General features: G+C 40.0%; 2 protein-coding genes and 3 long non-coding RNA genes across 10 annotated transcripts in view; 4 read left to right on the forward strand and 1 right to left on the reverse strand.

Annotated features, from left to right (window-relative positions):
- LOC130137960 (uncharacterized) overlaps positions 1–762 on the forward strand; it is a 74,183-nt gene extending 73,421 nt beyond the window's left edge. For all 4 annotated transcript variants that reach the window (XR_008816408.1, XR_008816406.1, XR_008816409.1 and 1 more), the window contains one exon: positions 278–762. This is a non-coding gene — a long non-coding RNA (uncharacterized LOC130137960). The remainder of the gene's footprint in view (positions 1–277) is intronic.
- Positions 763–923: 161 nt separating this feature from the next.
- Positions 924–2,145, forward strand: LOC130137864 (polyol transporter 5-like). The gene is made up of 3 exons (XM_056310360.1): positions 924–975; positions 1,358–1,527; positions 1,645–2,145. The coding sequence occupies exons 1-3, from the start codon at positions 924–926 to the stop codon at positions 2,143–2,145; spliced, it is 723 nt and encodes a 240-aa protein (XP_056166335.1).
- Positions 2,146–2,756: 611 nt separating this feature from the next.
- Positions 2,757–3,406, forward strand: LOC130137865 (polyol transporter 5-like). Its single transcript, XM_056310361.1, has 2 exons — positions 2,757–2,903; positions 3,077–3,406. The coding sequence occupies exons 1-2, from the start codon at positions 2,757–2,759 to the stop codon at positions 3,404–3,406; spliced, it is 477 nt and encodes a 158-aa protein (XP_056166336.1).
- Positions 3,407–16,926: 13,520 nt separating this feature from the next.
- LOC130137963 (uncharacterized) lies at positions 16,927–18,829 on the reverse strand. The gene is made up of 2 exons (XR_008816414.1): positions 18,016–18,829; positions 16,927–17,281 (listed from the first exon to the last, which is right to left on the reverse strand). It is a non-coding gene; the product is annotated as an uncharacterized LOC130137963 (long non-coding RNA).
- A 3,902-nt stretch (positions 18,830–22,731) lies between these two features.
- LOC130137961 (uncharacterized) lies at positions 22,732–25,239 on the forward strand. 3 transcript variants are annotated; one of them, XR_008816412.1, is made up of 5 exons: positions 22,732–22,873; positions 23,045–23,169; positions 23,722–23,903; positions 24,013–24,165; positions 24,709–25,239. It is a non-coding gene; the product is annotated as an uncharacterized LOC130137961 (long non-coding RNA). The 3 variants fall into 3 exon arrangements; XR_008816410.1 differs by lacking the exon at positions 22,732–22,873 and having other exon boundaries at positions 22,882–23,169; XR_008816411.1 differs by lacking the exon at positions 22,732–22,873 and having other exon boundaries at positions 22,882–23,169; positions 24,713–25,239.
- The last annotated feature ends 1,317 nt before the right edge of the window (positions 25,240–26,556 follow it).

Raw genomic sequence — 26,556 nt, forward strand, 5'->3', positions numbered from 1 at the left:
CGTCGCTAAAATTGGCGTTGACTACACCTTCATGATCGCCCCTGTCTACATAATTGAGGTCTCCTCTGCCTTCTCCCGTGGCTTCTTTACCTCCTTCCCTGAGGTACTAACTCTTTTTCTTTTCTATTTTTCCCCTTTAATTTTGTAGCATCTTTTTCATTTTTTTATTTGTAATCAACTTTTGTCTTCTTCATGTTGAACTTCCATTGTTGTTGTTTTGGGAAAAATGAAAATTAGAAAGGTGATTGCTTTTTTATACATCGTTTTGGTGGTTCAGGTGTTCATCAATGTCGGCACCATGTTGGCTACATATCCATCTACACCTTCTCAAAGCTCCATTTCAACCTCGGGTGGCGTGTCAAGCTCAGCATGGGAGCAATCTCTTTGGTCCTGGTCGTCATCGGGATCCTTGTCAAGTCACAATCCCTGGTGGCTCATCATGCAAGGCTGCCTAGGCGACGCAAATCACTCCCTCGCCAGGACCTCCGATTCGAAGAAGGAGGCCGCACTCCGGCTCGCCAATATCAATGAGGCTGCCGACATCCCAAAGGAGTGCAACGAGGATGTTGTCAAGATCATCAAGCAAAGCGTCGGAGAGGGCATGTGGCCGGAGGACATATGGCGGAATCTCCTTCTCCAACTAATCTGTCCATCCGCCACATGCTCAATTGGATCGTTGGGATCCACTTCTTGCATCAAGCATGTGGCATCGACACCATCCTCTAAATCGTGGTCCTCCATGTACTCCATGACGTTTAATAAGCCACTCATTATTTCCATTTCGTATTCCAAGGCCTTTTTTTTTAGCAAACTAGTTTTCCAAGTTGAATTAGGGGTGATTGATTGTTTTGCGTCAACCTGTGCTTACCCCTTTTATAAGAGATGCCCAGTGGCCGACAAATATAGATGGTTTCTTGATCCCAATGGCCGACAAAGACGAAGGGTCCCTCTCCAATGGTCCACAAATAAGGAGAGGTTGACAAATAAGAATGGATGTCGAAGGGCCATAAATTAGGTAGGGCCGACAAATAAGGATAGTCCATTCTAATGCTCGACGAATAAGAAGGGTAATAGAAAATGTGGAATCATTTTCTAAAGTACTTAAAGCTGTAGACCATAAGGTGTGAAGAACAAGTATGGTTTTTAACCCCAAAAATCCAGCATCCTTAGTGCTTTTGCTCTATCTACATAGCTTCTCCTCATTGGTGCATGGTCAATAGACTCTTTATTGGAGGAGGCATAAGTTTTGATTAAAATCCCGAAATCTCCTCCTATGCAGACGAGACGTTTCGATATGTACATGAAGAAGTCTATTTCCACGTAAACGAAACTCCGAGCTTTGTTGCCTGCTCCTAAGGAATCCAATCACAACTGTCCAACGTGGGTTTCGCCTGTGACTACACCTTCCTCGTGTCGGGTCTCGCCGTCTCTAAAATCGACGTTGACTACACCTTCATGATCGCCCCCGTCTACATAATTGAGATCTCCTCTGTCTTCTCCCGTGGCTTCTTTACCTCCTTCCCTGAGGTACTAACTCCTTTTCTTTTCTATTTTTCCCTTTTAATTTTGTAGCATCTTTTTCATTTGTTTGTTTGTCATCAACTTTTGTCTTCTTCATGGTGAACTTGCATTGTTTTTGTTTAGGGAAAAATGAAAATTAGAAAGGCGATTGTCTTTTTATACATCGTTTCACTAGTTCAGGTGTTCTTCAATGTCGGCACCATGTTGGCTACGTCTCCATCTACACCTTCTCCAAGCTCCACTTCAACCTCGGGTGTTGTGTCAAGCTTAGTATGGGAGCAATCTCCTTGGTCCTACTCGTGGTCCTTGTCAAGTCGAAATTCCCGGTGGCTCATCTTGCAAGGTTGCTTAGGCGACACAAAGCACTTCCTCGCTAGGACCTTCGACTCTAAGAAGGAGGCCGCACTACGGCTCGCTAACATTAATGAGGCTTCCGACTTCCCTAAGGAGTGCAACGAGGATGTTGTTAAGATCACCAAGCAAAGTGCCGAGGAGGGCATGTGGCGAGAGGACGTGTGGCGGGATCTTACTCTCCAACTGACCCGTCTATCCGCCACATGCTTATATGCATCGTTGGGATCCATTTCTTTCAACTGGTCTGTCATATTGACACCATCCTCTTAATTGTGGTCCTCCATCTCTATGACGTTTAACAAGTCACTCGGTTGTTCCATTCCACACTCCAAGGCATTTTTTTGGCAAGCTACTTTTCCAAGTTGAATTAGGGGTGATTAATTGTTTTGCATTAACCGGTGCTTACCCCTTTTATAAGAGATGCGCAGTGGCTGACAAAGATGGAGGGACTCTCCCTAATAGTCCATAAATAAGGAGAGGTTGACAAATAAGAAAGGATGCCGAGTGGCCATAAATGAGGAAGGGCCGACAAATAAGGATATTCCCTTCTAATGCTCGATGAATAAGAAGGGTAACAGGGAATGTGGAATCATTTTCTAAAGTACTTAAAGGTGTAGACCATAAGGGAACAACGAGCATGGTCTTTAACCCCAAAAATCCAGCATTCTTTGTGCTTTCGCTCTATACACATTACGTCTCCTCATTGGTGCATGGTCAATTGACGCTACATTGGCGGAGGCACAAGTTTTGATTAAAATCCCAAAATCTTTTCCATGTAGACAAGACGTTTTCAATATATGCATGAAGAAGTCTGTTTCCACATAAACCAAACTTCGAGATTTGTTGCCTGCTCCCAAGGAATCCAATCACAACCGTCCAACATGGGTTTCACTCATGAGTACACCTTCCTCGTGTTAGGCCTTGACGTTGCTAACATCGACGTTGACTACACCTTCATAATCGCCCTCGTTTACATTGCCGAGGTCTCCTCTGCCTTCTCCCACAGCTTCTTTACCTCCTTCCCTGAGGTACCAACTCATTTTCTTTTCTTTTTTTCCCCTTAATTTTGTAGCATCTCTATCATTTTTTTATTTGTCATCAACTTTTGTCTTCTTCATGTTGAACTTTCATTGTTCTTGTTTCGGGAAAAGTGAAAATTAGAAAGACGATCGTTTTTTTATACATCGTTTCGGTGGTTCAGATGTTCATCAATGTCGGCACCATGTTGGCTACATCTCCATCTGTGCCTTCTCCAAGCTCTACTTCAACCTCGGGTGGCATGTCAAGCTTAGTATGGGAGCAATCTCTTTGGTCCTTTTTGTCATCAAGGTACTCGTCAAGTTGGAATCCCTCGTGGCTCGTCATGCAAGGCCGCCTGGGCGACACAAAGCACTTCCTCACTAGGACCTCCGACTCTCAGAAGGAGGTTGCACTCCGACGCGTAGACATTAATGAGGCTGTTGACATCCCTAAGGAGTGCAACAAGTGTGTTGTTAAGATCACCAAGCAGAGCGCCGGAGAGAGCATATGACGAGAGGATGTATCGCAAGATCTCCTCCAACTGACCCGTCCGTTCGCCACATGCTCATCTGCATTGTTGGGATCCACTTCTTCCAATAGGCCTGTGGCATTAACACCATCATCTACATCCTGGTCCTCCTTATACTCTATGACGTTTAAGCTACGGGCGCGAATAATAACCATTCTATTCGAGAAATAGATTTCTACCTATTCCCTGGATGAGTTTTTGAACAGAGATATATGTTTGATAACGACATAAAATTTCTTTTCCCAGAATAGAAATTCGTTTGATAACGACACAAAATTTCTCTCTCTTACGTTCTTTTCCATTCATTGACCGGTGGTGGCCAGCGGGGAGTGGCGGTGGCCGGCGATGGTAGTCGTCAGGCGGCCGCAGCGGTTGGTAGGAGGCGGGACGCGACCGGTGGCCTGATGATGAGTGGGTGGCAGTCGTTGGCTGTAAGGGGTGGCAATGCCGGCCCGCCGGCGATGGGAGGCAAGGCGAGCAATGAGAAGAGTTTTTATTTTCCTTTTGTTTTAGAAATAGAAAATTAGAAAATTTTTACTTCTTATTTCTTTTGCAAACCTATTTCTGGACTAAAAGTTTGTTTCAGAAATTGAAAAATGAAATTGCGTTACCAAACAGATTTTTGTTCCAAATCTATTCCGGGGAATAGAAAAATAGAAAAACGGAAAAATAGAATGATTATCATGCATACCCTACTTTTCCAAGTTGAATTTTGGATGATTAATTGTTTTACATCAATCGGTTCTTGCCCCTTTTATAAGAGATGCCCAGTGGCCAACAAATAAGGACGGTCTCTCGATCATAATGGCTGACAAAGACAGAGGGTCTCTCCCTAATGGTCTATAAATAAGGAAGGATGCCAAATGGACATAAATTAGGAAGGGCTAATAAACAAGGAGAGTCCCTTCTAATGCTCAACGAATAAGAAGGGCAATAGGGAATCATGAATCATTTTCTAAAGTACTTAAAGCTATAAACCATAAGGGGTGAAGAACGAACGTGATCTTTAAACCCAAAAATCTAGCGTCCTTCGTGCTTCCGCTCTATCTAGATAGCATCTCCTCGCTGGTGCATGGTCAATAGACGCTACATTGGAGGAGGTACAAGTTTTAATTAAAATCCCGAAATCTCCTCCAATGCAGATGAGACGTTATGTGCATGAAGAAGCTTGTTTCCACATAAACAAAACTTCGAGCTTTGTTGCATGCTCTCAAGGAATCCAATCACAACTATCCAACATGGGCTTTGCCCGTGACTACACCTTCCTTGTGTTGGGCCTCAACGTCGCTAACATCGACGTTGATTACACCTATCTACATCTTCGAGGTCCCCTCTGCCTTCTCCCGTGGCTTCTTTACCCCATTCCCTGAGGTATCAACTCATTTTCTTTTCTTTTTATCCCCCTAATTTTGTAGCATCTTTTTCATTTTTTTATTTGTCATCAACATTTGTCGTCTTCATGTTAAAGTTGCATTATTCTTGTTTCGGGAAAAATAAAAATTAGAAAGGCAATTAATTTTTTATACATCGTTTCGATGGTTCGGGTGTTCATCAATGTTGGCACCATGCTGGCTACATCTCCATCTACGTCTTCTCCAAGCTCTATTTCAACTTTGGGTGGCGTGTCAAGCTCAGCATGAGAGCAATCTCCTTGGTCCTAGTTGTCATCTGGGTTCTCGTCAGGTCGGAATCTCCGATGGCTCATTATGCAAGGCTACCTAGGCAACGCGAATCACTTCCTCGCCAGGTCAAGAGGTCGCACTCCGGCTCACCAACATCAATGAGGCTACCAACATCCCTAAGAAGTATAACGAGGACATTGTCAAGATCACCAAGCAAAGCACCGGAGAGGGCATGTGGCAGGATATCCTTCTCCAACTAATCTCATCCTTTCGCCACATGCTCACGTGAATCATTGGGATCCACTTCTTCCAATAGGCCTGTGGTATTGACACCATCCTTTACATCCTGGTCCTCCATGTACTCTATGACGTTTAATGAGTCGCTCAGTTGTTCCATTCCATATTCTAAGGCTTGTTTTTTTAGCAAGCTACTTTTCCAAGTTAAATTTGGGATGATTGATTGTTTTGTATCAACCGGTGCTCACCTCTTTTATAAGAGATGCCCAGTGGCCTACAAATAAGGATGGTCGCTCGAGTCCAATGGCCGACAAAGACGGAGGGTCTCTCCCCAGTGGTCGACAAATAAGGAAGGATGTCGAATGGCCATAAATTAGGAAGGGTCGACAAATAACGAGAGTCCCTCCTAATGCTCGACGTGTAAGAATGGTAACATGGAATGTTGAATCATTTTCTAGATTACTTAAAGGTGTAGACCGTAAGGGAAGAAGAACGAGCGTGGTCTTTAACCCCACAAATCCAATGTCCTTAGTGCTTTCGCTCTATCCAGATGGCGTCTCCTCACTGGTGCATGGTCAACAGATGCTACAATGGAGGAGTCACAAGTTTTGATTAAAATACCAAAATCTCCTCCCATACAGATGTGACATTTTCGATATGTTCATGAAGAAATTTATTTCCATGTAAACAAAAGTCCAAGCTTTGCTGCCTGCTCCCAAAAGAATCCAATCACGAACCGTCCAACATGTGCCCATAGCACACATCCAATATAAAGACTTTTGAGGATGCTATGTGCCATCTTGAGCTGGAAGAGGACCGCCTTATGGCAACTAAACCAGAATCCGACATCTGGTTCTTGCTCACATGGAACTTTGGGCTCCAAGCGCAAGCATCATGGTGGGTTCAAGAAGTGGAAGGGCGAGGGAGCAAATTCTTCAGGAAAGAAACCAAGGTTTAACCAACATGAGAAATGAAAGCGTCCTTTCAGAAGGAACATCTCAAAAGGGAAATGTTTTAACTGTGGCAAGAATGGTCACTTTGCTCGCGATTATGGCGAGCCAAAGAAAGTAGAAACTCTAAGTATACTAATGTATTAAGTTCTGTTTTGCTAACTGAATCTCATCCTTTATGAACTGTTAGACTTAGGAGCCACAGACCTTGTAGGGAAGGACAGAGATGCCATTGTAGAGTTGCGATGAGTTTCACAAGGAGCAAAGTGGATATATATGTGGAACAATTCCAGAGCAGAAGTTAAAGGGATTAGCACCTACCAATTGAATATGTGTAGTGGTCACACCTTGTTCCTACATGATGTGTTATATGCTCCTGAAATTCGTCGGAATTTAGTTTCTGTATTGGTTTTGATTAAGCTTGGCTTTAATTTAAACTTTCATAACAATTGTATTGACTTGTATTTAGGAATGAGTATGTATGGTTTTGGACATTTTCTAAATGGTTTTATTGTGTTGGATATTAACTACAGTGATGTTAATGTTTGCTATTCCTTATTCACATCTCCTAAATCTTATGATAATTATATGAATGTATGGCATGCTAGACTAGGTCATATAGGCCAACAACAAATGAATAGATTAGCCAAAGAGGCTTAATGGACAATATTAAAAAGTTGATTTGCCTATTTGCGAGTGTTGCCTAGCGGGAAAAACAACACGAAAACCATTTGAAAAAGGGACAAAGAGGCAAAAAGAGCTGAGTGCTCAAAAGGATACGTGTTTATGGGTGAACAACAGAGTGGAAGTGTGACTGAATTTGAATAACAAGATATTACAATCTTAAAGAACAAATTTCCAAAAAAAGGGTGAAATAGGTGAAGACTATTCTCTATTTGAAACCTTGGATCGCGATAATGAAACTATTGGAGTTACAATACCATCATCTCATCCAAGTGGGAGCAATGTGAGAAGTGAGGAATTAAATTCAAACAAATCTCAATTGCAACCACTTAATAAGACGATGCCACCATTATCTAATCCAAGTGGGAGCGTAATGGAGCATGGTGATTCACCAAGTGTACCGTCTCCAATACGGCGAACAAGTTGTTGAAGCATTCCCCATCGACATTTCGATATTGAAGAGGAAGCTTTCATGGCTACTCCATAACAAGAGGATGAGCTGAGGAATGCAAATGAGGTTCTAACATGCTGTGATAAGGAAAAATGGATGCAAGCAATGGAAAAAGTAATGGAGTCAATGAAATCCAACCGAGTTTGGGAATTGGTTGATCTCCCAAAAGGACGCAAAGCCATTGGTAACAAGTGGATTTTCAAAATAAAGCGTAAAGCTAATGGCTCAATTGATTATGAAGAAACTTTTTCTCTTGTGGTGAAATTTACTTCAATTCGCTTTATTCTGGCAATAATAGCGAGTACGGATCTTGAATTACATTAAATGGATGTAAAGATTGCTTTTTTCAATGGAGAATTAGATGAAGAAATCTATATGGAACAACCCATTGGTTTCATTACAAATGGCTAAGAACAAAAGGTATGTCGACTTTTATGATCGATATATGGGCTTAAGCATTCTTTGAAACACGGGTATACACATTTTCATAATGTCATAATGGCGTATGATGGCGTATGATTTTGTGATGATCGATGAAGATCATTGTGTATAAATCAAAAGATCCAAACATCAATTTGTGATCTTATCATTATATATGGATGATATATTAATTGCCGGGAGTAATATGGAGTTTGTTAATACGGTCAAGAATTGGCTATTTTCTAATTTTGAAATGAAAGATATGGATGAAGTTGCATATATTCTTGGTGTTAAGATTTCAAGAGATCGGTTAAAGAGATCATTATCTCTTTGACAAGAAATGTATATAAATAAATTTCTTAAACGATTTTATATTCAAGACAACAAACTTATAGTTACTTTTATTGCAAAAGGTGAAGGATTGAGCCGTACAATATGTCTTGAGACTCCACAAGAAGAAGAACGAATCAAATGTGTTCCATATAGGGGTGACCAACGGTCCAGGGTTGACCCTGGACCAACCCTGAACCAGCCCCACCCGGCCGGTCCTGGTCCGGTTCCTTGGGGGACTGGGTCGGTCCTTGGTCCTAGGACCTCTGGACCTGCACTATGCGGGTTGGTCCTTGGTCTTGGGAGTTTAGGGTTGGTCCAATCCAGACCAACCCTATATATATAAATAAAAATATATTTATTTGTTTTCCCAAGAACCTAAGGCCCCTCCCTCCTCTTCTTCTAGCGTTGAAAATAGAAACCCTATTGATTATTGAGCGTCGTCTCTCTGGTTCCATCGCTTCTCTGTGGCTATTCGCTAGATTTACCTCTCCTTGCTTGCCTCACGAACTAGCTTGCCTCTCTTGGCTTGCCTCGGTGCCTCGCGAACGGCGAACACAGGTTGCCTCACTTGGCCCTCCTCGATGTCTCACAAACAAGATATGAAGTTGTTTGTTTTGTTTTCAAGTGTTTAGAAATTAAAGCAAACTTTTGAGAATGAACAAGATATGAAATTGTACAATTTGTGGTTTATGTTATGTATTTTGACCATTTTATTTTTTAATTTTATTTCATGTGTTCGTATACTACTAAGTGGAAATTTTGTTGTTGCGTTATATTAGATTTTTATTTGATTTGTACCGGGGTCCATAGTTTGGTTACTCAATATTGCATTGTCAATGGATATGTATTTTCAAAGTTTACCATTTGTCCTTTCAAAGAATAAAGAAAATGAAACATAAAAAAAATCGGTTGGTCCCGAGTTGACCCTGGAACCGGACTGGACCCAGAAAGTCGGTCCAATCCACGATCCAAGCTCAATAGGGTCGGTCCTCGGTCCCAAAAATTGGGACCAACACTATGCGGGTTGGTCCCAGGGTTCGGTGTTGGATCGGCCCAATCCGGACCATGCTCACCCCTAGTTCCATATACTAGTGCCGTTGAAAGCTTAATGTACGCTATGATGTGTACAAGATTTAACATTTGTTTGCAGTTGGAATGGTAAGTAGATACCAATCCAATTTAGGTGAAGCACATTAGATTGCCATCAAAAGAATCCTGAAGTATCTGAAGGGTACTACCGATTATTCGGTAAGTTATTAAGGAAGAGATCTGCACCTTGAAGGCTATACTGATGCTAACTGGGGAGGAGACTTAGAAAAAAACGAAGTCTACTTCTGAATTTGTATTATTACTAAATAATGGTGCCAAATCTTAGAGTAACAAGAAACAAACTTGTATAGCCTTGTCTACAATGGAAGCTGAATTTATAGCACTATCAGCAGCAATACAGGAGGGTGTTTAGCTTAAGAGAGTTTTGGATCACTTAGATATTACTAAGAATACTGCAAATTCATTATTGGTTAATTGTGATAGCCAAGCAGCAATTGCTTACACTAAGGATCCTAAATTTCATTGTAATACCAAACATATAGATACCAAGTATAATTTTATTAAAAACATGATTGCACGAAAAGATGTGAATGTGCGGTACATATCTACGCATAGTATGATAACAGCTAAAGATGTTTTCTTGGTCATGTAAAATCTCTAAGACTGCGTAGAGGTTGATGTACTAGACATTTGTATTTCCCTGAAAGTTCAGTTAATGTTTTTTTTCTTACATTATAAATGTCTACCAGTTTATTTGGGATTTGACCTAAAGTTTGGGGTTTTTTATGGGACAAAAAAAATTTAGGGTAGAATTGGGACATGATTTAAAGTTAGAGATTTTTTATGAGACAAAATGTAGAATTTGGACAAAAGTTAAAGTTTGAGATTTTTTAGGGTATTAGGCCGATTTTGAGTGGTTTTTGCTCGAAATTTCGACATTTTCATTGCGATATCCTTATTTCAGCTCATTGTTATTGGCAGGGCACCTTCGACTACCTCATCACTTGATTCCATCGATGACATGCCGGGTGGCAAAGGTAGTTAAAGTTATCTTGTACTGTTAACTAGCGAGCTGTTGCACATGCGAGTTAGATCTTTAATGAATCAAAAGGCATGGTATTACACTGATAAGTTCTAAAGTTGGGCTGAAATTGCAATTTGGGCAAAATATGGGTTCCTTGGTTTGGTTGCGTTTCTTGTAGTATTTAAAATTATGTATATAGAGCTTTTAAGTAGTTAAGAATTTAAATTTCGAAATTAGTTGCTGAATTTTGGCAGGTTAGAGCTTTATAATCAAGTTGTAGACTTAGCTGTGGTAAATAGTGAAATCACGCACTTCTATTCAACTCGAACATCCAATTTTTTTGTGAAACTTGCCAATATTAGATTAAAATACAAGTTTGTTTACCTTGTTGTCAATATACTTCATCCTTTTGTTGCTGCAAGCGACTATTTGCCAACAATGTGGGGACAGTGGCTTCGATGTTTCTTTGATCTATTATGACCACCGTAAAAATTATGATATTCACCGGTAAGTTTGCCTTTACATCCTCTATAATTACATCACGAAATCCTAGGCAACCACGCTTGCATATGTGCACATAGTACTACCTGATACATGTGCACCCCCGTATGCATGCATGTATGTGAATGCGCATGTGTGGAGATTTATACAAGGTATTACTTCTTCCTAAAACTTGCTCTAGTTAGTTGAGAAAATCATGGTAATTTACAAGTCTATAAAATTCTTAAAATCTCCGTATGCCTTTTGCACATAAAGTTGGAGAATTGTGAGACTTTCACTAGGTAGCAACCGGTGGGGAATGATGAGATTTTAAGAATTTGACAGGCTTGTAAATCATCATGATTTCCTCAACTAGCTAGAGCAAATTTCGGGTTGAACCAATACCTTGTATAAATCTCCACACATGCACATTCTTGTGCATGCATGCATACATGCACACACATCTATTAGGGACTACCGTGTGCACATCTGCGAGCGCAGTTGCCCAAGATTACGTGATATGATTGTAAAGGATGTGAGAACGAACTTACCAATGAACAATATATTTTGGCAGTCGTCACAATAGATCAAAGCAACATCGAAGCTAATGTCCCCACATTTTTTGCAGACAGTCGCCTATAAGAACAAAAGGATTAACAACAAGGTTAACAAACTTGCATATTAATTTAATATTGGTAAGGTTCACAAAAAAAATTGGATCGTCGAGCTAAATAGAAGTGTGAGATTTCACTAATTAACTAGATTTCAGTCTACAACTTTATTATAAAGCTCCAAACTGCCAAAATTAAGAACTAATTCTGAAATTACATATACATAAATTATTTTTAATTACTACAGCAAACACGGCCAAACCAAGAAACTTGTATTTTGCCGAGATGGCAATTCTAGCGCAACTTTAAAGCTTATCAGCACAATATCGCGCCTTTTGATTTCGCTTAAGATCTAGCCTGCATGCACAACAGCTCACTAGTTTACATTAAAATATAACTTTAACTATGGCATTTCATTGATGGGATCAAGTAAAAGGTGGTCGAAGGTGGCCCGCCAATGAGCTAGAATCAAAATGTCACACTGACAAGGTCGAAATTTCGGGCAAAAACCACTTAAAATCAGGGCAAACTTCGACCCTTATGTGTGTTCTTTAGGCATCCAAGATATACCGTTTGCAGCCTCAGTCACACTAATTCTAACACCGGTGAAAGCAAAATCTTGGTTTTTGTGAAAAATAGCGATGACGCATCCTTTATGAGAAATTAGCAACGAAAATTTGAGATCAGAAAAAAGCCATAAAGCAAAAAGAAGATAAAGGATTGGAGCTTGGCTAACCAAGAAAAGAAAAAAACAAGAAAAGAGACCGTTAGAGTTTGTGTACCACTCCTTTAGCCGCATTTGCTCCTACAAAGGGAGGTTTTCCATCCTCACCATACCGACAAAGGAAGTCGTTGCTTTCGGGGTTGTCTTGTGGACAAGAGAAACCCTCTTTTGGTTCTTTCTTTTAAAAATAGAAGAAAATAAAAAAGAAAATAAAAATTTGAAAAAATATTAAAATATTATGAAAAATTATCCACGTCAATGCCGATCATGCCATGTAGGACGGCCGGTGTTTATGCCATTTATTTCCGGCCAAAATTGGCCGGATGGACTCGATTGACAAATCGTGAAAATATTTATGACTCAATTGGTACAATTAAAAAGTTTATGTTTACTAACAACATAGGAAAAATAAATGCTAACAATATTACAAATCCAAGTTTTTTTAGTCAGCATCAAAACATCACCAAAAACATCAAAGTTTGTCAAAAACATGAAGTTAACTTAGAACAACAGTTACAAATACAAACACAAATCAAATACAAATCACTCTCTTCTTTTCTTGGAGGATGGATGCGTAATTGAGGGTTTCAGATTAGCCTTAAGCACATCATAGCACTTCATGAAATGTAGAGTATGTTCAATTCTGTTTAGGTAATTCTGAAAATCAATCTGCATGGTTTGAAGAAAATCCGTTAGCTCAATCATATGTTCAATAAGGCTTCTAACATTATTTTTCAGCTCAATCAATTCGGAAGATTCTTTATGCTTTTCCCCTCCTCTAGAAGAGTTCCCCTGAGTTTTATCCTCCGTTCTCTTTATACTCTTCCCTTTCCCATTAAGCTCTTCATCTTGAGTTCTAGGAATTTCAGTTTCCTTTCCTGCAGTAGATGAAGGTTCTGGTGTCTGCTCTATGTCAGCTACTTTCTTGGTCTTCTTTAAAGTAGAAGCAACCGCCTTCTTCTTCCTTTTAGCAATACTATGCGTAGGCATGATAGATTTTTCTGTCTTACTAGATCCTTCCTTTTTGGTTCTTCCATTCTTCAGAGTTTCCTCTAGAACTTTCTAGCCAGTTTATCATCCCCATCTCCAATCTCCACAACCTTGTTCTCAGCATTTATCTATCCCTTCAAGTGGCCTTTAGATGCATCTTTCTCATGGTCTCTTCCCTATTTCCATATGGACCCGTTTTTCTTTTATGAACATTTCTAGAATTTCAATACCCTTGTCCATCATAATAGGGGTAATCGGACCATCATAAGGTAGCTTTCTAGACCTCTTCATGAAGCACAAAGAAGAAGGGAGAGTTTAATGAGAAAAAGAGAGAGTTTAAAAAGAAATGAAGTCAACTTAGGACAACATTAACAAGCACAAACACAAAGCAAATACAAATCACTCTCTTCTTCTTTTCTTGGAGGATAGAGGTGTCATTGAGGGCTTAGGATGAGCCTTAAGTGCATCATAGTACTTCATGGAATGTAGAGTATTTTCGATTCTATCTAGGTAATTCCCAAAACCAATATGCATGATTTGAAGAAAATTTGTCAGCTCGGTAATATGCTCAATGAGGCTTCTGAGATCACTTTTCAACTCACTCAATTCAGAAGATTCGTTATACTTTTCATCGCCTATGGAGGATTCCCCCTTAGTCTTATTCTCCTTTCTCTTTTTTTCTTTCTCCTTAAACTCTCCATTTTTCTCATTAAACTCTCCCTCTTCTTTGTGCTTCATGAAGAGGTCTAGAAAGCTACCTTATGATGGTCCGATTACCCCAATTATAATGGACAAGGGTATTGAAATTCTAGAAATGTTCATAAAAGAAAAACGGGTCCATATGGAAATCTGAAGAGACCATGAGAAAGATGCATCTAAAAGCCACTTCAAGGGATGGATAAATGCTGAGAACAAGGTTGTGGAGATTGGAGATGGGGATGATAAACTGGCTAGAAAGTTCCAGAGGAAACTCTAAAGAAGGGAAGAACCAAAAATGAAGGATCTACTAAGGCAGAAAAATCTGTCATGCCTACTCATAGTACTACTAAAAGGAAGAAGAAGGCGGTTGCTTCTACTCTAAAGAAGACCAAGAAAGTAGCTGACATAGAGCAGACACCAGAACCTTCATCTACTGTAGGAAAGGAAACTGAAATTCATAGAACTCAAGATGAAGAGCTTAATTGGAAAGGGAAGAGTATAAAGCAGAAGGAGGATAAAATTCGGGGGAACTCTTCTAGAGGAGGGGAAAAGCATAAAGAATCTTTTGAATTGATTGAGCTGAAAAATAATGTTAGAAGCCTTATTGAACATATGATTAAGCTAACAGATTTTCTTCAAACCATGTATATTGATTATCGAAATTTCCTAAACAGAATCGAACATACTCTACATTTCATGAAGTGCTATGATGTGCTTAAGGCTAATCATGAACCCTCAATTACACATCCATCCTACAAGAAAAGAAGAGAGTGATTCGTATTTGATTTGTGTTTGTATTTGTAATTGTTGTCCTAAGTTAACTTCATGTTTTTGATAAACTTTGATATTTTTGGTGATATTTTGATGCTGACCGAAAAAACTTGGGTTTGTAATATCGTTAGCATTCATTTTTCCTATATTGTTAGTAGACATAAACTTTTTAATTGTGTCAATTAAGTCATAAACATTTTCGCGTTTTACCAATTGAGTCCATTCGATCAATTTTGACCGGAAATCGATGGCATAAACATTGGACGTCCTACGTGGCATGGTCGACATTGACGTGGATAATTTTTAATAATATTTAATACTTTTTGAATTTTTTTATTTTCTTCTATTTTTAAAAGAAAGAACCAAAGGAGGGTTTCTCTTGTCCACAAGACAATCTCGAAAGCAGCGACTACCTCTACTGGTGGGGTGAGGATGGAAAACCTCCCTTTGTAGGAGCAACTCCGCAAAAGGAATGGTACACAAACTCCAACACTCTCTTTTCTTGTTTTTTTCTCCTTGGTTGGCCATGCTCTAATCCTTTACCTTCTTTTTGCTTTATGGCTTTTTCTGAGCTCGAATTTTCCTTGATAATTTCTCGTACAGGATGCATCATTGCTGTTTTTCACAAAAACCAAGATTTTGTTTTCACTAGTGTTAGAATTAGTGTGATTGAAGCTGCAGATAGTGTATCTTGGATGCCTAAAGAACACACATAAGGGTCGAAGTTTGCCTTGATTTTAAGTGGTTTTTGCTCGAAATTTCGACCTTGTCAGTGTGACATTTTGATTCTAGCTCATTGGCGAGTTACCTTCGACTGCCTTTTACTCGATTCCAGCAATGAAATGCCATAGTTAAAGTTATATTGTAATGTAAGCTAGTGAGCTATTGTGCATGTGGATCTTAAGCGAAATCAAAAGGCGCGATATTGTGCTGATAAGCTTTAAAGTTGCGCTAAAATTGCCAACTAGGCAAAATACAAGTTCCTTGGTTTGGCCGTGTTTGCTGTAGTAATTAAAATTCACCTCGAGGAGGAGCTACGGCAATGCAGGACATGTAGAGATGAATGTGTGGTGGCCGAGAGATCAGGATTCGCTGAGAATAGGGGATTGGAGAGGTGGCATGGGAAGAAACACAAGGAATTACGCTACCGTGCTCCATCGCCGCCACAGCGAAATGACTCGAAATTTTCGATTCAAGTCAGGCTGGGTCGGTTTAGGTTTTTCTTTTACACTCCTTCCATCTATACGCTATCACGCCCAATTACTCTATAAAATAATTCCATATTCCCTATCGCCCTCCTTATTCATTGGTCATTGAGAAGGACTCTCCTTATTTGTCGGCCCCTCTGTATTTGTGGTCATTGGGCATCCCTCCATATTTGTCATCCTCTCCTTATTTGTGGACCATTAGGGAGAGACCTTCCTTATTTGTCAACCATTGGGCATCCCTCTTGATTTGTCGAACACTCTTTATTTGTTCGCTACTGGAGTCGAGAGATCCTCCTTATTAGTTGGCCAATGTGTTGCGACCTTTTACTACGATGCAGTCATTGGGAAATGACGGGTTTAGTGGTAATGCCAAGTTGACCAATGACCCTTAATCGGCGTGAGTTTTCCCAAATGCTTACCTCGCGCAACGTTGGGATTTTCATTTTAATTCAGTAAACTCTACGGGAATTCTAAATGAGGAGTCGCCATTAGCATATTGGGGTCAGCTAAAAACCAATTGAGGTATGGAAGTACACCTCACTTCTTACGCAACAAGAGTTTTCTAGGTTCAGGGACTTGATTACACTAGTTTTCTAACTAGTACCTTTTCGGTACCTAAACTTGATTGTTTATTAACTAAGGTATCCACGCGGTCCTCTTATTCAATTATGAGTCGTAAGGTTCTTGTTTGCTAAGTATCAATGTTTTTTGTGTTTATTATGATCCTAAAGTGTAACCTAACCATTCAACTAACACAAACTGAACATAGCACAGAAAAAACAATATAAAATGATCACAATCAATTCATCAAAAATAGTAGGGAAAGAACAAGTAAAGAGTATAGTGCAGTAAAGTAATTCGATAGAAGTTGAGCAAAGAATAAAACAGGACCTTGTTATTAAGCACTAGGTAGCAATCCCCATGAACTTAGTTCAATTTGAATCCAATTTTGTAAATAAACTAATTTTCTTATATCTAAACTAGAGAAAATCACGAATTTTTCTAAAGCATGTATATATTTTAAATGAAACTAAACTAATTCCAATACTAAAAATCTAACAACCTAATTAAGGACTATTTTTTTAATCAATTTTCCACTTTTTTATATTCAGAATTTTTTACTTTTTTTTTATTTCTCTATTTTATCCATTTTATTGCTTTTCTTTCGTTCCTGTCGTCTTCCTCAAGTGAACAAGCCTAAACCCTTGAATTTTTTGGAACCTCCATCAATAATCTCTAAAGATGAACTAAACCAAAAGTCTATTACTACATCCGACCAAAAAATAAATCTATTACCACAAATGTCATTTCCTACTACCGTCGCCAAACCCTAATCACTATCCTACCAAGCATTGTTGCTGAATCATCAGTCACTTGCCTCTAGTCACTTACCTGTATTAGCTGCCACCTCCGACCAGTGGGCATGGATGTAGATTTTATCAAAGAATACGAACTATAAGCGTGCTACATGGGCTGCGACAGAGAAGCCAACTCGAACTTCGACGGTACTGTAAACAAAGATCATTGTCTCCAAGTCATTGCCTCATTGGTAGCTGCCACAAGGACGTCGCAGGGTCATATGCAAAACAAAGACCTTGAACAGCTTGAAAAAATGACATGCGGATTTGAATATGATGAAATATGACTGGAATCAGGTCTAATTTCTTGAACAAATCGATTGAAAACAAGCAATCTTTATTGACATGCTTTTGGATCCAAAATATCACGGAGCATTTTTCAGTCGCGTCTTTGAGACATTTCATCAAACACATCACATGCATTTGATGGGATTAAAAAAAAGGCATAACAAGCTCGGGTAGGGACCAAATCTATATGAAATCCTTTCAAAACGTCTGTAATAAGTGATGTAAACTTGAATAGGACTGATTTGATTCTGAACGAAAATTTATCTTACTTTTCTTCGTAAAAAACAGGGTGTAACCGAGCAGATTCAATCAACAAACAAATGGACATGAGGATTCATATGACTCTACTCGAATTTGGAAATTATTTTTCAATATTGGTTCAGTTTCAGTTGTTGCCGGACTACATCTGGCTCTCAGCTAGTAAAAGACACGCTCGAGAATGAACTAAATGACTCTAATTTGAGTCGAGCATTTCATCGAACAGAAGGTATGCATCTCGGCTACAAGTCCAAATGCGACAGTGAAATAGCAAATTCACAACCAAACCATCACAGCGACAATATTACAGGTTCGGGTTAACGAATGAATTTCAATAGCAATTTAATTTCACACAAAGAGAAATTAGAATTCTCGGTCATTGTTCAACATGAAAAGCATCCGAAGACTGTACATGAGTTTATGTTCAACATACCTCGAGCTTTTAGCTTCGAACGATGTGCAGATTGAAGAATGGAGTTCTCAGATGGTTCGGCGGTGAGGATCGATCAACGACGAAAAGCAGATCGAGCAAGAATGAGGGGGCTCTTCGAGGTCTCGGATCAGTATACAGAGTAAAACAGGGGTGAAACTGCACGACTCCGAGAATAGTGGACAACGTCGGTCGGAGATGGCTACGACGGCTTGAAATCAACAAAGAAAGCCGTCCCTGGTGGTTGACGCCAGTGGACAAGCCTCGAACCAAATCCAAGCGCTTCAAGCCCTTCTTTGCCTGAAAACGAAGCAGAGCCGGTAAGAGCTGGGCGCAAATACGCAGGCCGACGAGCGGCGGCGTCGGACTGAGAGGGTTCGCTTCCTCTGGAGATTTTTCAGACGAGAGAGATTTTGTTCGGGTTCTGAGCTTGACCCACCAGCGAGAGAGCTTTCTTTTCAAGAGAGACCGTGAGTTCTTCGACGGCGACCCTGCGGCGGCGACGGAGCACGGCAGCGTGAGATGGTCGCCATGGAAGAAGGGAGCTCGTGACGAGGAGGAAGTAACGAGTCTCCCAGAAAAGAAGACTTCCAGAGGATTTCCTCTTCGCAAATCTCTCCTTACGAGCATTATCTAGCGAGATTTTCTGCGTCAAATCTTCTTTTAAATTTCTCATCCCCTGTTTGAACTGACATCCAAAACCCATTGCTACGAACTTCCCTCTTGTGCTGTTACGTGGGGTAAAGATCTCGACGGTGACGAGACAGATCGAAGTACAATCTCTTTCTTTGTCCTCGATCTCGTTACTCTCACGGGAAAATCTTCACCTGGCCGAGCACGTCACCCAGCAATAACAGTTCAAACCAACCTCCCTTTATAGATCAAACATGGTTTGGTAACGATTCAAAGGCGGATAGAGTTATTAGCTATGGATAATCGTTGAACCGGATAACGACCGGAGATCAAATTTCATCGACAAGGAGTTGAGTGCTGAGTTTAAAACACGCCACGGCCGATCACATCTTTAAGGAGTCCCTTCGATTACGCGTGCGATGGTACGTGATAACACTGCGCTAGGGCCATGCAATTCACTTGTGATGCAAATATGAGTTATGCAAATGGTATACTTGTTTAGACCAACCCCTAATTTTCTCATGCAATAAAGTATGGTAGCCCAAAATTTAGATGTCTACAATTATAAAGCCAGAGAACGGTGACGAATGAAAAAAAAAATGGTATGGATCCGCTTGAGGATTCCAATAGCAGCGGCAAAAGCTCCATCAAACTCGCTTTCGTCCGTCTCCATCTCAGAGAGTGATCTACGCGAGATTTTAAATTCTTGACAGCCTGAAGCAAAGTAATGATACCTTCCGTCAGTATCAATCATCCTTGCGTTTTGTCCATGCCTAAAATAACAGAAGAATTCAATAATTAAGGCTCTCTTCATTTCGCGAAAAATATAACGTTTCTTGGAAAATGTTTTATAGGAAAATGATAATATTTTCCGATGTTCGGCTAAAACCCGAAAATGACATGAAAAATATTTTTTTGCTGTTTGGTATCCGAATCGATTTTCTAGGGAAAATTATCAAACAAATTCAAAATTTTTAATTATTTTTTATTTGTAAATTATTGTAATTATTAAATTAATTTTCTTTTATTCTTCTTTTTTTCCATTAATTTTTTTTTCCTTCTTCCTTGGCTGACCACAACGGCGGCCAGCAAGGCGGGCGAGGTCGAGCTCGCCCAAGGCCGATGGAGCGAGCTAGGCGAGGCTCAAGGCTTGCCCGAGGTCGCCAGACGTTGATGAGGCTTTGGCAACCTCAGGCGAGGCTCGAGCCTCGCCTGGCTCACCAGCCTGTGGCAAGGCTAGAGCTCGCCTGTGGTTGATCACCCGCCGCCGCCGTGGGCGGCCAAGGAAGAAAAAAATAAAGAAAGAAAAGGGAAAAATAAAAAAAAATTGATTTAAAAAGAAAAAGAAAAATGTGTTATTTTAAAAAAAATGAGGTGAAAGAAGAAACGGCAAATATTTTCTGCTCTTTTGAAAGTGTTTTTTCCATTAGTGAAAAATGTTTTTTATGATTAGTTTATTTTCCGTTAAACGAATGCCGGAAAATCTAAAAATTTCCTGAAGGTTGTTTTCCGTTCATTTCACTGATCTAAATGATGACTCAAAAGAACTATAGAGAGACTCCCTTGGAAGGAACAAATTACTCCTCTGCCAAGCTGAATCATCTGCTTGTGAAACATGGCTTTTGTCTTGAAATTTCACATGGTACTTGGGGGCATGAATGCCGATGAAATTGTCATCTATTGTAGCCAAAAACGGAGAACCCCACGTTGAACACCCACGTTCTATTCAGGATTTAAAATTACCAATCAAATCCATACATTTTACTGATTTTTTTGTTTGTTGTTGAAATTTACGTTTTACTGAATGCCAGGTCCTCTTCTGGACGAGCCCTGCTTAGGATTAGCATTCAAGAATTACTTAATTTCCATTTTAGCTAATGTGGATGCCATCTAGTGGTGATTCTTTTCCATAAGAGGAATTTAGAGAAATAGTTTTGTGTCGAGATAGCATAAGTCCTGCACCTCGGAAGCTATTTTATATGCTAAAAATTTCTGTTTTGCCATTGATAGACAGTGATCCAGAATGGAAACGTATAAATTAATTAGAGTTGCAAAATAATCTTGAAGTGTGTGGATCAAGATGTTCATTTCTCTGAAATAGCTCAGGGTGACCGTTACATTTGTCTTTTTGCAAAAGGAAATGTTTGACTTTTGGTTTGTCGTCTAGGGGTACTCCATGGATCCTTGGTGGTTAGGGTATCCTTCACAAAGCAGGTGCCGAAGCACTAATTGGGGGCGCCCCACCTATCGAGGTGTGTACACCTAGCGGGCTAATAGGACTGCATTTCTTATTTTAATGTGCCGATACCCGCACGCCGAGCTCCCCTTATTCCCCTTGTATTTTTATCTTCTCCAAAGGGAGGGAATACTCTCTCTATGTTTAACGTCTAAGGGATGCTGAGGTCCGCACGAGGTCCCAAATGAAGCAGTTTAACCTCTTACTAAGGAGGCATATCCAGCTAAGATGAAAATGGTAAAAGCTACTCATAAACGGCAAACCAAAAGTCAAACAGTTCCTTTTGCAGAAAGAAGAATGTTACGGTCACCCCCAAGCTATTTCAAAGAAACAAACATCTTGATCCACACAGTTCAAGATTATTTTACAACTCTAATGACGTATTAATATTTGTATATGCAAAGTTTAAGGCTTGCTAACGATGAAATTGCCCGGTTGCGGAAACTGACATGAAAAATTTGCTACTTTACAAAAGGTTGTACTTGATCCTCGACTTATATCATACATTGCTCAATCCAACTTTGCTTACGCAAATTACTACGGAGGATGATCACATGAGAGGCAAAGTAGACTCTTGGCAAGGCATACCCTTTCCTGCCAGTTTAGACTTTGTGTGGACTGTGAATTTTCGTTGAGTTATCGAGCCAAGACATGTTCTGTAAAGGCACTAAAACTGCTCATTTCAACTAAATGGAAAAAATAAAAATTAAGAAGCGATTAAACTCAAGTTAATTTGAACCAATTCAACCAACACTGTGTGGTGGTCATGATTCTCTTTCTTTCCCTTCTTGACTCTTGCCCCCTCTATCTCTGTGGATTTTTTTGTTGTGGACCTATGGCGGTCGCCTTGCGTGGCGGTGGCGGTTGCCATTCAGAACTTTCAATTCTTTTTATTTTATTTTATGAAAGTTTGCCAGACTACCACCTTTAATTATTTAAAAATTCTAAATTATCAAACGAAGCCTTGATCCACCATTTATTAGAAACTTTCATCTATTCTGTGATATAATCCTACTCCAAACTCACCAAACACGTCATGGGATTGGTTTTCACTGTATCCATCGCTATGTTCGGTATATAACCGAACAGGACATTCGATAGCTTCATACATGAAGGATCTCATATTTTATCAATTCTATCCTACTCCAATCCAAGTCCGAGCGGTCCCACACGCGGGGGCTAAGTAACCGGGCCTCCCGATCCGGGTATTCGGGTCAAACGAGGAGGGGGGTTGATTCTGAGTGTGTTCCAGCTCAGAAATTTTCTCGTAGCTTGACCCGTTCTTCCCTCTTCGTTTAGCTCCAATATAATTAAGAGATCAGCCCACGTTTCCATTTCCCTTCCTTCCTATTAGCTCACGTCTGGAGGTGAACTGTCAATGGGTCGCCCGATTCTTTCTCTAGAAGTTGGCTGAACTGGTCTGGGATGTGCATGGCGGAATCAGTTCTTGTTCATGCACACGCGGAGGCACACGCAGAACCGACGGAGAAATTCTCTCTCTAGGGAGCGATTCTCTTGGCATTTTCTGTTTCTGACTGTCTCCAGATGCTGTTCACCGCTGCTATATATTCATTTCTAACGCCGTGCATCGGAGAGCTCGGCTCTGCTCTGTTTCTCTGGCCGGAAACGTGTGAAGTGACTCTGCTCGCCGGCCCTGATCTTCATCCTTGGCGCATTGAGGTTGAGAGCTTATAGAGTTTTCGCCGGTCAGGGTCGATCATCAATCTCAAGAGGGCGCAGGACTGAAGGAAGAAAATTATTTTTGTTCCGGTTCCCAGCTGAGAGAGAGAGAGAGAGAGAGAGAGAGAGAGAGAGAGAGAGAGAGAGAGAGAGAGAGAGAGAGAGCACGTGAGAGGAACGCTCGAACACAAAATTTCTCTCGTCGAACCAAGTGCGAGAGCCTTCGAGAACACACTTATCGATGCTGAAGTCCGCCATTTACGGTCACTAGCATTCGCTGACGCCACCGGAGTTAAGGATTCAGAGAACGAGGTTCGTACACATCCGTCACAGAAATGAGAGCCGAAATTCTTCTGGATCGAAAATTCCCTTCAGTCTTTAAGCTTTCTCCATTATTTCTGAACGTTGTCTGAGGCATCGATTATCTCCGTCTTCAGTTTCTAAGACGCAATTGCAATGCTCTGTTTCCGCTCTGTTTCGCAGCCAAAATGCTTTGAAGTAATTGGACTTTGCTCGATCCTACTCCTACAGCGTCAACCACTGGCCACGACGTCTTGGAAATTCTGGTTCTCTGTTTAATCAATGCTCCTGGTCATTGCATCTGCCAGGTACGAGTATTCTTAATCTAGCATGGCTAATCGAGTCTGAAAATGTGGCTGAGGGTAATGTGAAATTCGTCTCTGGTTAAAAGCTTTATCAATGTTTCAAATAAGACCTCATAGTGATTCCTTGCCTTATATGTCAGTAGAAGTTCATTAATCAAATTGCATGCCACCTATTCGAGGAAATGTCTTAGTGAAATCAGAATGCATGTTCTGTGAAGGAAACAAGTTCAATAGCCATTTCGTCCGGTGTTTTACATCTTGCAATATGATTGTCGCATCTTCATGTATGTATATGTCCTGATTGAACCGAGAGCCATATCTTGTAAACCCAACTATATAACCCGACTCATCAAAACCATGTTACTTCAATCATGCATAAATCGATTCACATTGTTTGTCGATTTAACTATTGATGTGGAAACCGTATTTCGTAGCTTTGAAATTACCATGAACAAGACTGACTAATCGAGTCGTTACTCATGTGGTTGATTCTATTTTCATATTCGATATGTTGATTACATATTTAATGAAAAGCAGCTTGCTAAAAACAACAAGCCTCTGAATTTGGAATTGAAAAACTGAGTGGCTCATTAAACGTCATGGATGTCGTTTGGCTATTGGATATGAGGGAAATGGAAGAAAATCTTGAGTATCTAGAAGCGTTGGACCAAGCACTCATAGTAAATGAAAGTAACACCAATGATGAGATTCAAGAAGCTCCCGAAGAATTGATAGATGTAAGTTTCCTTTTCTCATCCTCTTTTATAGCCAGATGCTTAAATTTAACACGAGTTTCTATTGCGGCTACACGCCCACTGATTGAGTCCCAATTAACTTGCTTTGCAGATATTAGAAGACACATACAGTGATCCTAAGGTCGACGGCAACGTCCAACTGAAGTCAACCAAGACTTCAATCCTCCGGCGAAGCCCCTCTCGAACAAGTACGCCTTAAAATGCGCCGTCGTGACCTCCATTACCTCTATTTTACTCGGTTTTGGTCAGTCCTCTCTCTCTCTCTTTTCTCTCTCTACGTTCAATGTTGTGAAGCATGGGAAGACTCACCCCATGGTAGTCCATAAAGTTTGGAAATATGTCTCTGCAAATCAATTTTTCATACAGTGAATCAATATCTTGAAACTTAATTCTGTTGTAAAAGATATAATAATTAAGTTATATCTTAGTCATTGCACTTTCTTTTTCTAGCTTTATTATTGATAAAAAATGATAGATCTACTGCAACAGGTCAATTTTTTAATGCATAGAAAATAAAAAATTACCTAATTTTGAAAACATCATCCACTTTTTTTTTGCCAAGAGAGTTAATTTCAGAAAAAGTCCAAGCACTTATTATTTCTCATAATTTTTATCTTATAATCATATATATTTGGAAAATAAATTCAAAGAAAGAAGGAGGAAGATATGGCACATAATATTTTCTTTTATTCTTTATTTTTTTATTTCTTGTGTATGGTTACTATTATGTGGTAACATTTTGATGATTTATAAGATTTTCTTTTTTTGTTTTTGAATTTTGGCAAAGATAGGAGTGATGAAAGGGGCGATGCTATATGTAAAGAAGGAGCTGAAGATGTGCAGGTTAAGGTCCAGACGGGGACTCTCTCCTTGGGTCGGTGATTGCAGGGCGAATCTCCAACTGGATGAGCCGCCGCTACATGACCTGTTGGCTCATCATGCTCAACGTGTGAAAATCTCCTTGGTCTTGCTCGTCATTGGGGTCCTCGTCATGTTGGAATCCACTAATGGCTCATCATGCAAGGCTGCCTGGGCCATGCGAAGCGCTTTTTCGCCGGGACCTCCGACTCCAAGGAGGAGGCCGCACTCCAGCTCGCCGACATCCCTAAGAATTGCAACTAGGACGTTGTCAAGATCACCAAGCAAAGCACAAGAGAGGGCAAGTGGTAGGATCTCCTCCCACTTGATCCCATATGTCCACCACATGTTCAACGGAGAGCATTTGTCAGGATTAATCGACTTAAAGATATTATTTTCGATTAACTGTATATTTCAGTTTATATTGCTTTTGTAAGGTATTTTTTATTTTTCTTTATCATTCATCTATCTCATATTTAGAATTTCACTATGATTGTCATTAATATAATTCCTAGAAAATATAATACTTGCATACAAGTCAAACAAGCAAAACTAGGATAGGAACCTTAGTCAATACGAATCTCCTCAAATTATAAAAGATAAAATTCATGCAAAGCATGGCTTACATGATATATTCAATAGGAATGTGAAGGCACTTTTCATAATCGATGAATTACCATAAGGTCCTTCATTTTAAACTAGATAATGTACCATAGAACTTCTTGCATTTTAGTTGGTAAGGTAAGCTTGCATTTTTTAAAGGATGTGATATCTAAAGTAAAAGAATGTTATGCATGACAACCGTGCAGCCCCATGTCGGCGTTTGCTTCCCGTCATCATCATATCCTCGACTTTATAGCCATCCTTGTTGGCCTCTCTCTCTCTCTCTCTCTACCACAACAAAAATTGGGGGACGCGATCTCATATTGTCAAAAAATAAGGAGAGATGCTCAATGAAAGACAAATAAGGAGGCATGCCCAATAATCGACAAATAAGAGAGTCTCACCCTTATTTGGTTCACCAAAGATTACCGATTCAAATCAAATGACCAAATTTGCTCGCTCTAGAGTTTATTCTATTCATGAAAGAAAGAACCAGAGGAGAGTTTCTCTTGTCAAACAAGACAACCCCGTACATGGCAACTACCTCCACCGGCGTCACGAGGATGGAGAACTTGCCTTTGTGGGAGCAACTTTGGCAAAAGGAATTGTACACAATCTCCGATGGTCTCTCTTCTAGCTTCTTTCTCCTTGGTCGGCCAAGCTCCAATCTTTTTTATTTTTATCTTTTCCTTTATGGCTTTTTCTGTGCTCGACTTTTCACCGCTAATTTCTCTTAAAGGTTCATACATCATCTTTGTTTTCACAAGAACTGTGATTTTGTTTTCCCTACTATTAGAATTAGTGTGATCGGGGTTACAGATGGTACATCTTGGATGTCTAAAGATCGAAAATAAGGGTCAAAGTTCACTGGCAGGCCACCTTCAACCGCCTCAGCACTTGATCCATCAATGAAACGCTAGGTGGCGAAGGGTAGTTAAAATTGTCTTGTACTGTTAACTAGTGAGCTCTTGCGCATGCGAGCTAGATCTAAAGCAAAATCAAAAAGTGCAGTATTTTGCTGAAAAGTTTTAAAGCTGGGCTGAAATTGCAATTTGGGCAAAATACTGGTTCTTTGGTTTGGCCTCGTTCCCTGTAGTAGTTCAAATTAATTTATGTATATGTAGCTTTTAAGTAGTTAAGAATTTAATTTTCAGAACTAATTACTGAATTTTGG

The sequence above is a fragment of the Syzygium oleosum genome, unplaced genomic scaffold (assembly GCF_021117445.2).
Source record: "Syzygium oleosum isolate NSW1041296 unplaced genomic scaffold, Sole_v2.1 Sole_v2.04, whole genome shotgun sequence".
Lineage (NCBI taxonomy): Eukaryota > Viridiplantae > Streptophyta > Magnoliopsida > Myrtales > Myrtaceae > Syzygium > Syzygium oleosum.

Coding starts and splice junctions, on each gene's coding strand:
- LOC130137865 (XM_056310361.1), top strand. CDS start 2,757: ATGGGTTTCACTCATGAGTACACCTTCCTCGTGTTAGGCCTTGACGTT. Junction 2,904..3,076: donor TCTTTACCTCCTTCCCTGAG/GTACCAACTCAT, acceptor TCGGTGGTTCAG/ATGTTCATCAATGTCGGCAC.
- LOC130137864 (XM_056310360.1), top strand. CDS start 924: ATGGCCGACAAAGACGAAGGGTCCCTCTCCAATGGTCCACAAATAAGG. Junction 976..1,357: donor TGGTCCACAAATAAGGAGAG/GTTGACAAATAA, acceptor CCTGCTCCTAAG/GAATCCAATCACAACTGTCC. Junction 1,528..1,644: donor TCTTTACCTCCTTCCCTGAG/GTACTAACTCCT, acceptor GTTTTTGTTTAG/GGAAAAATGAAAATTAGAAA.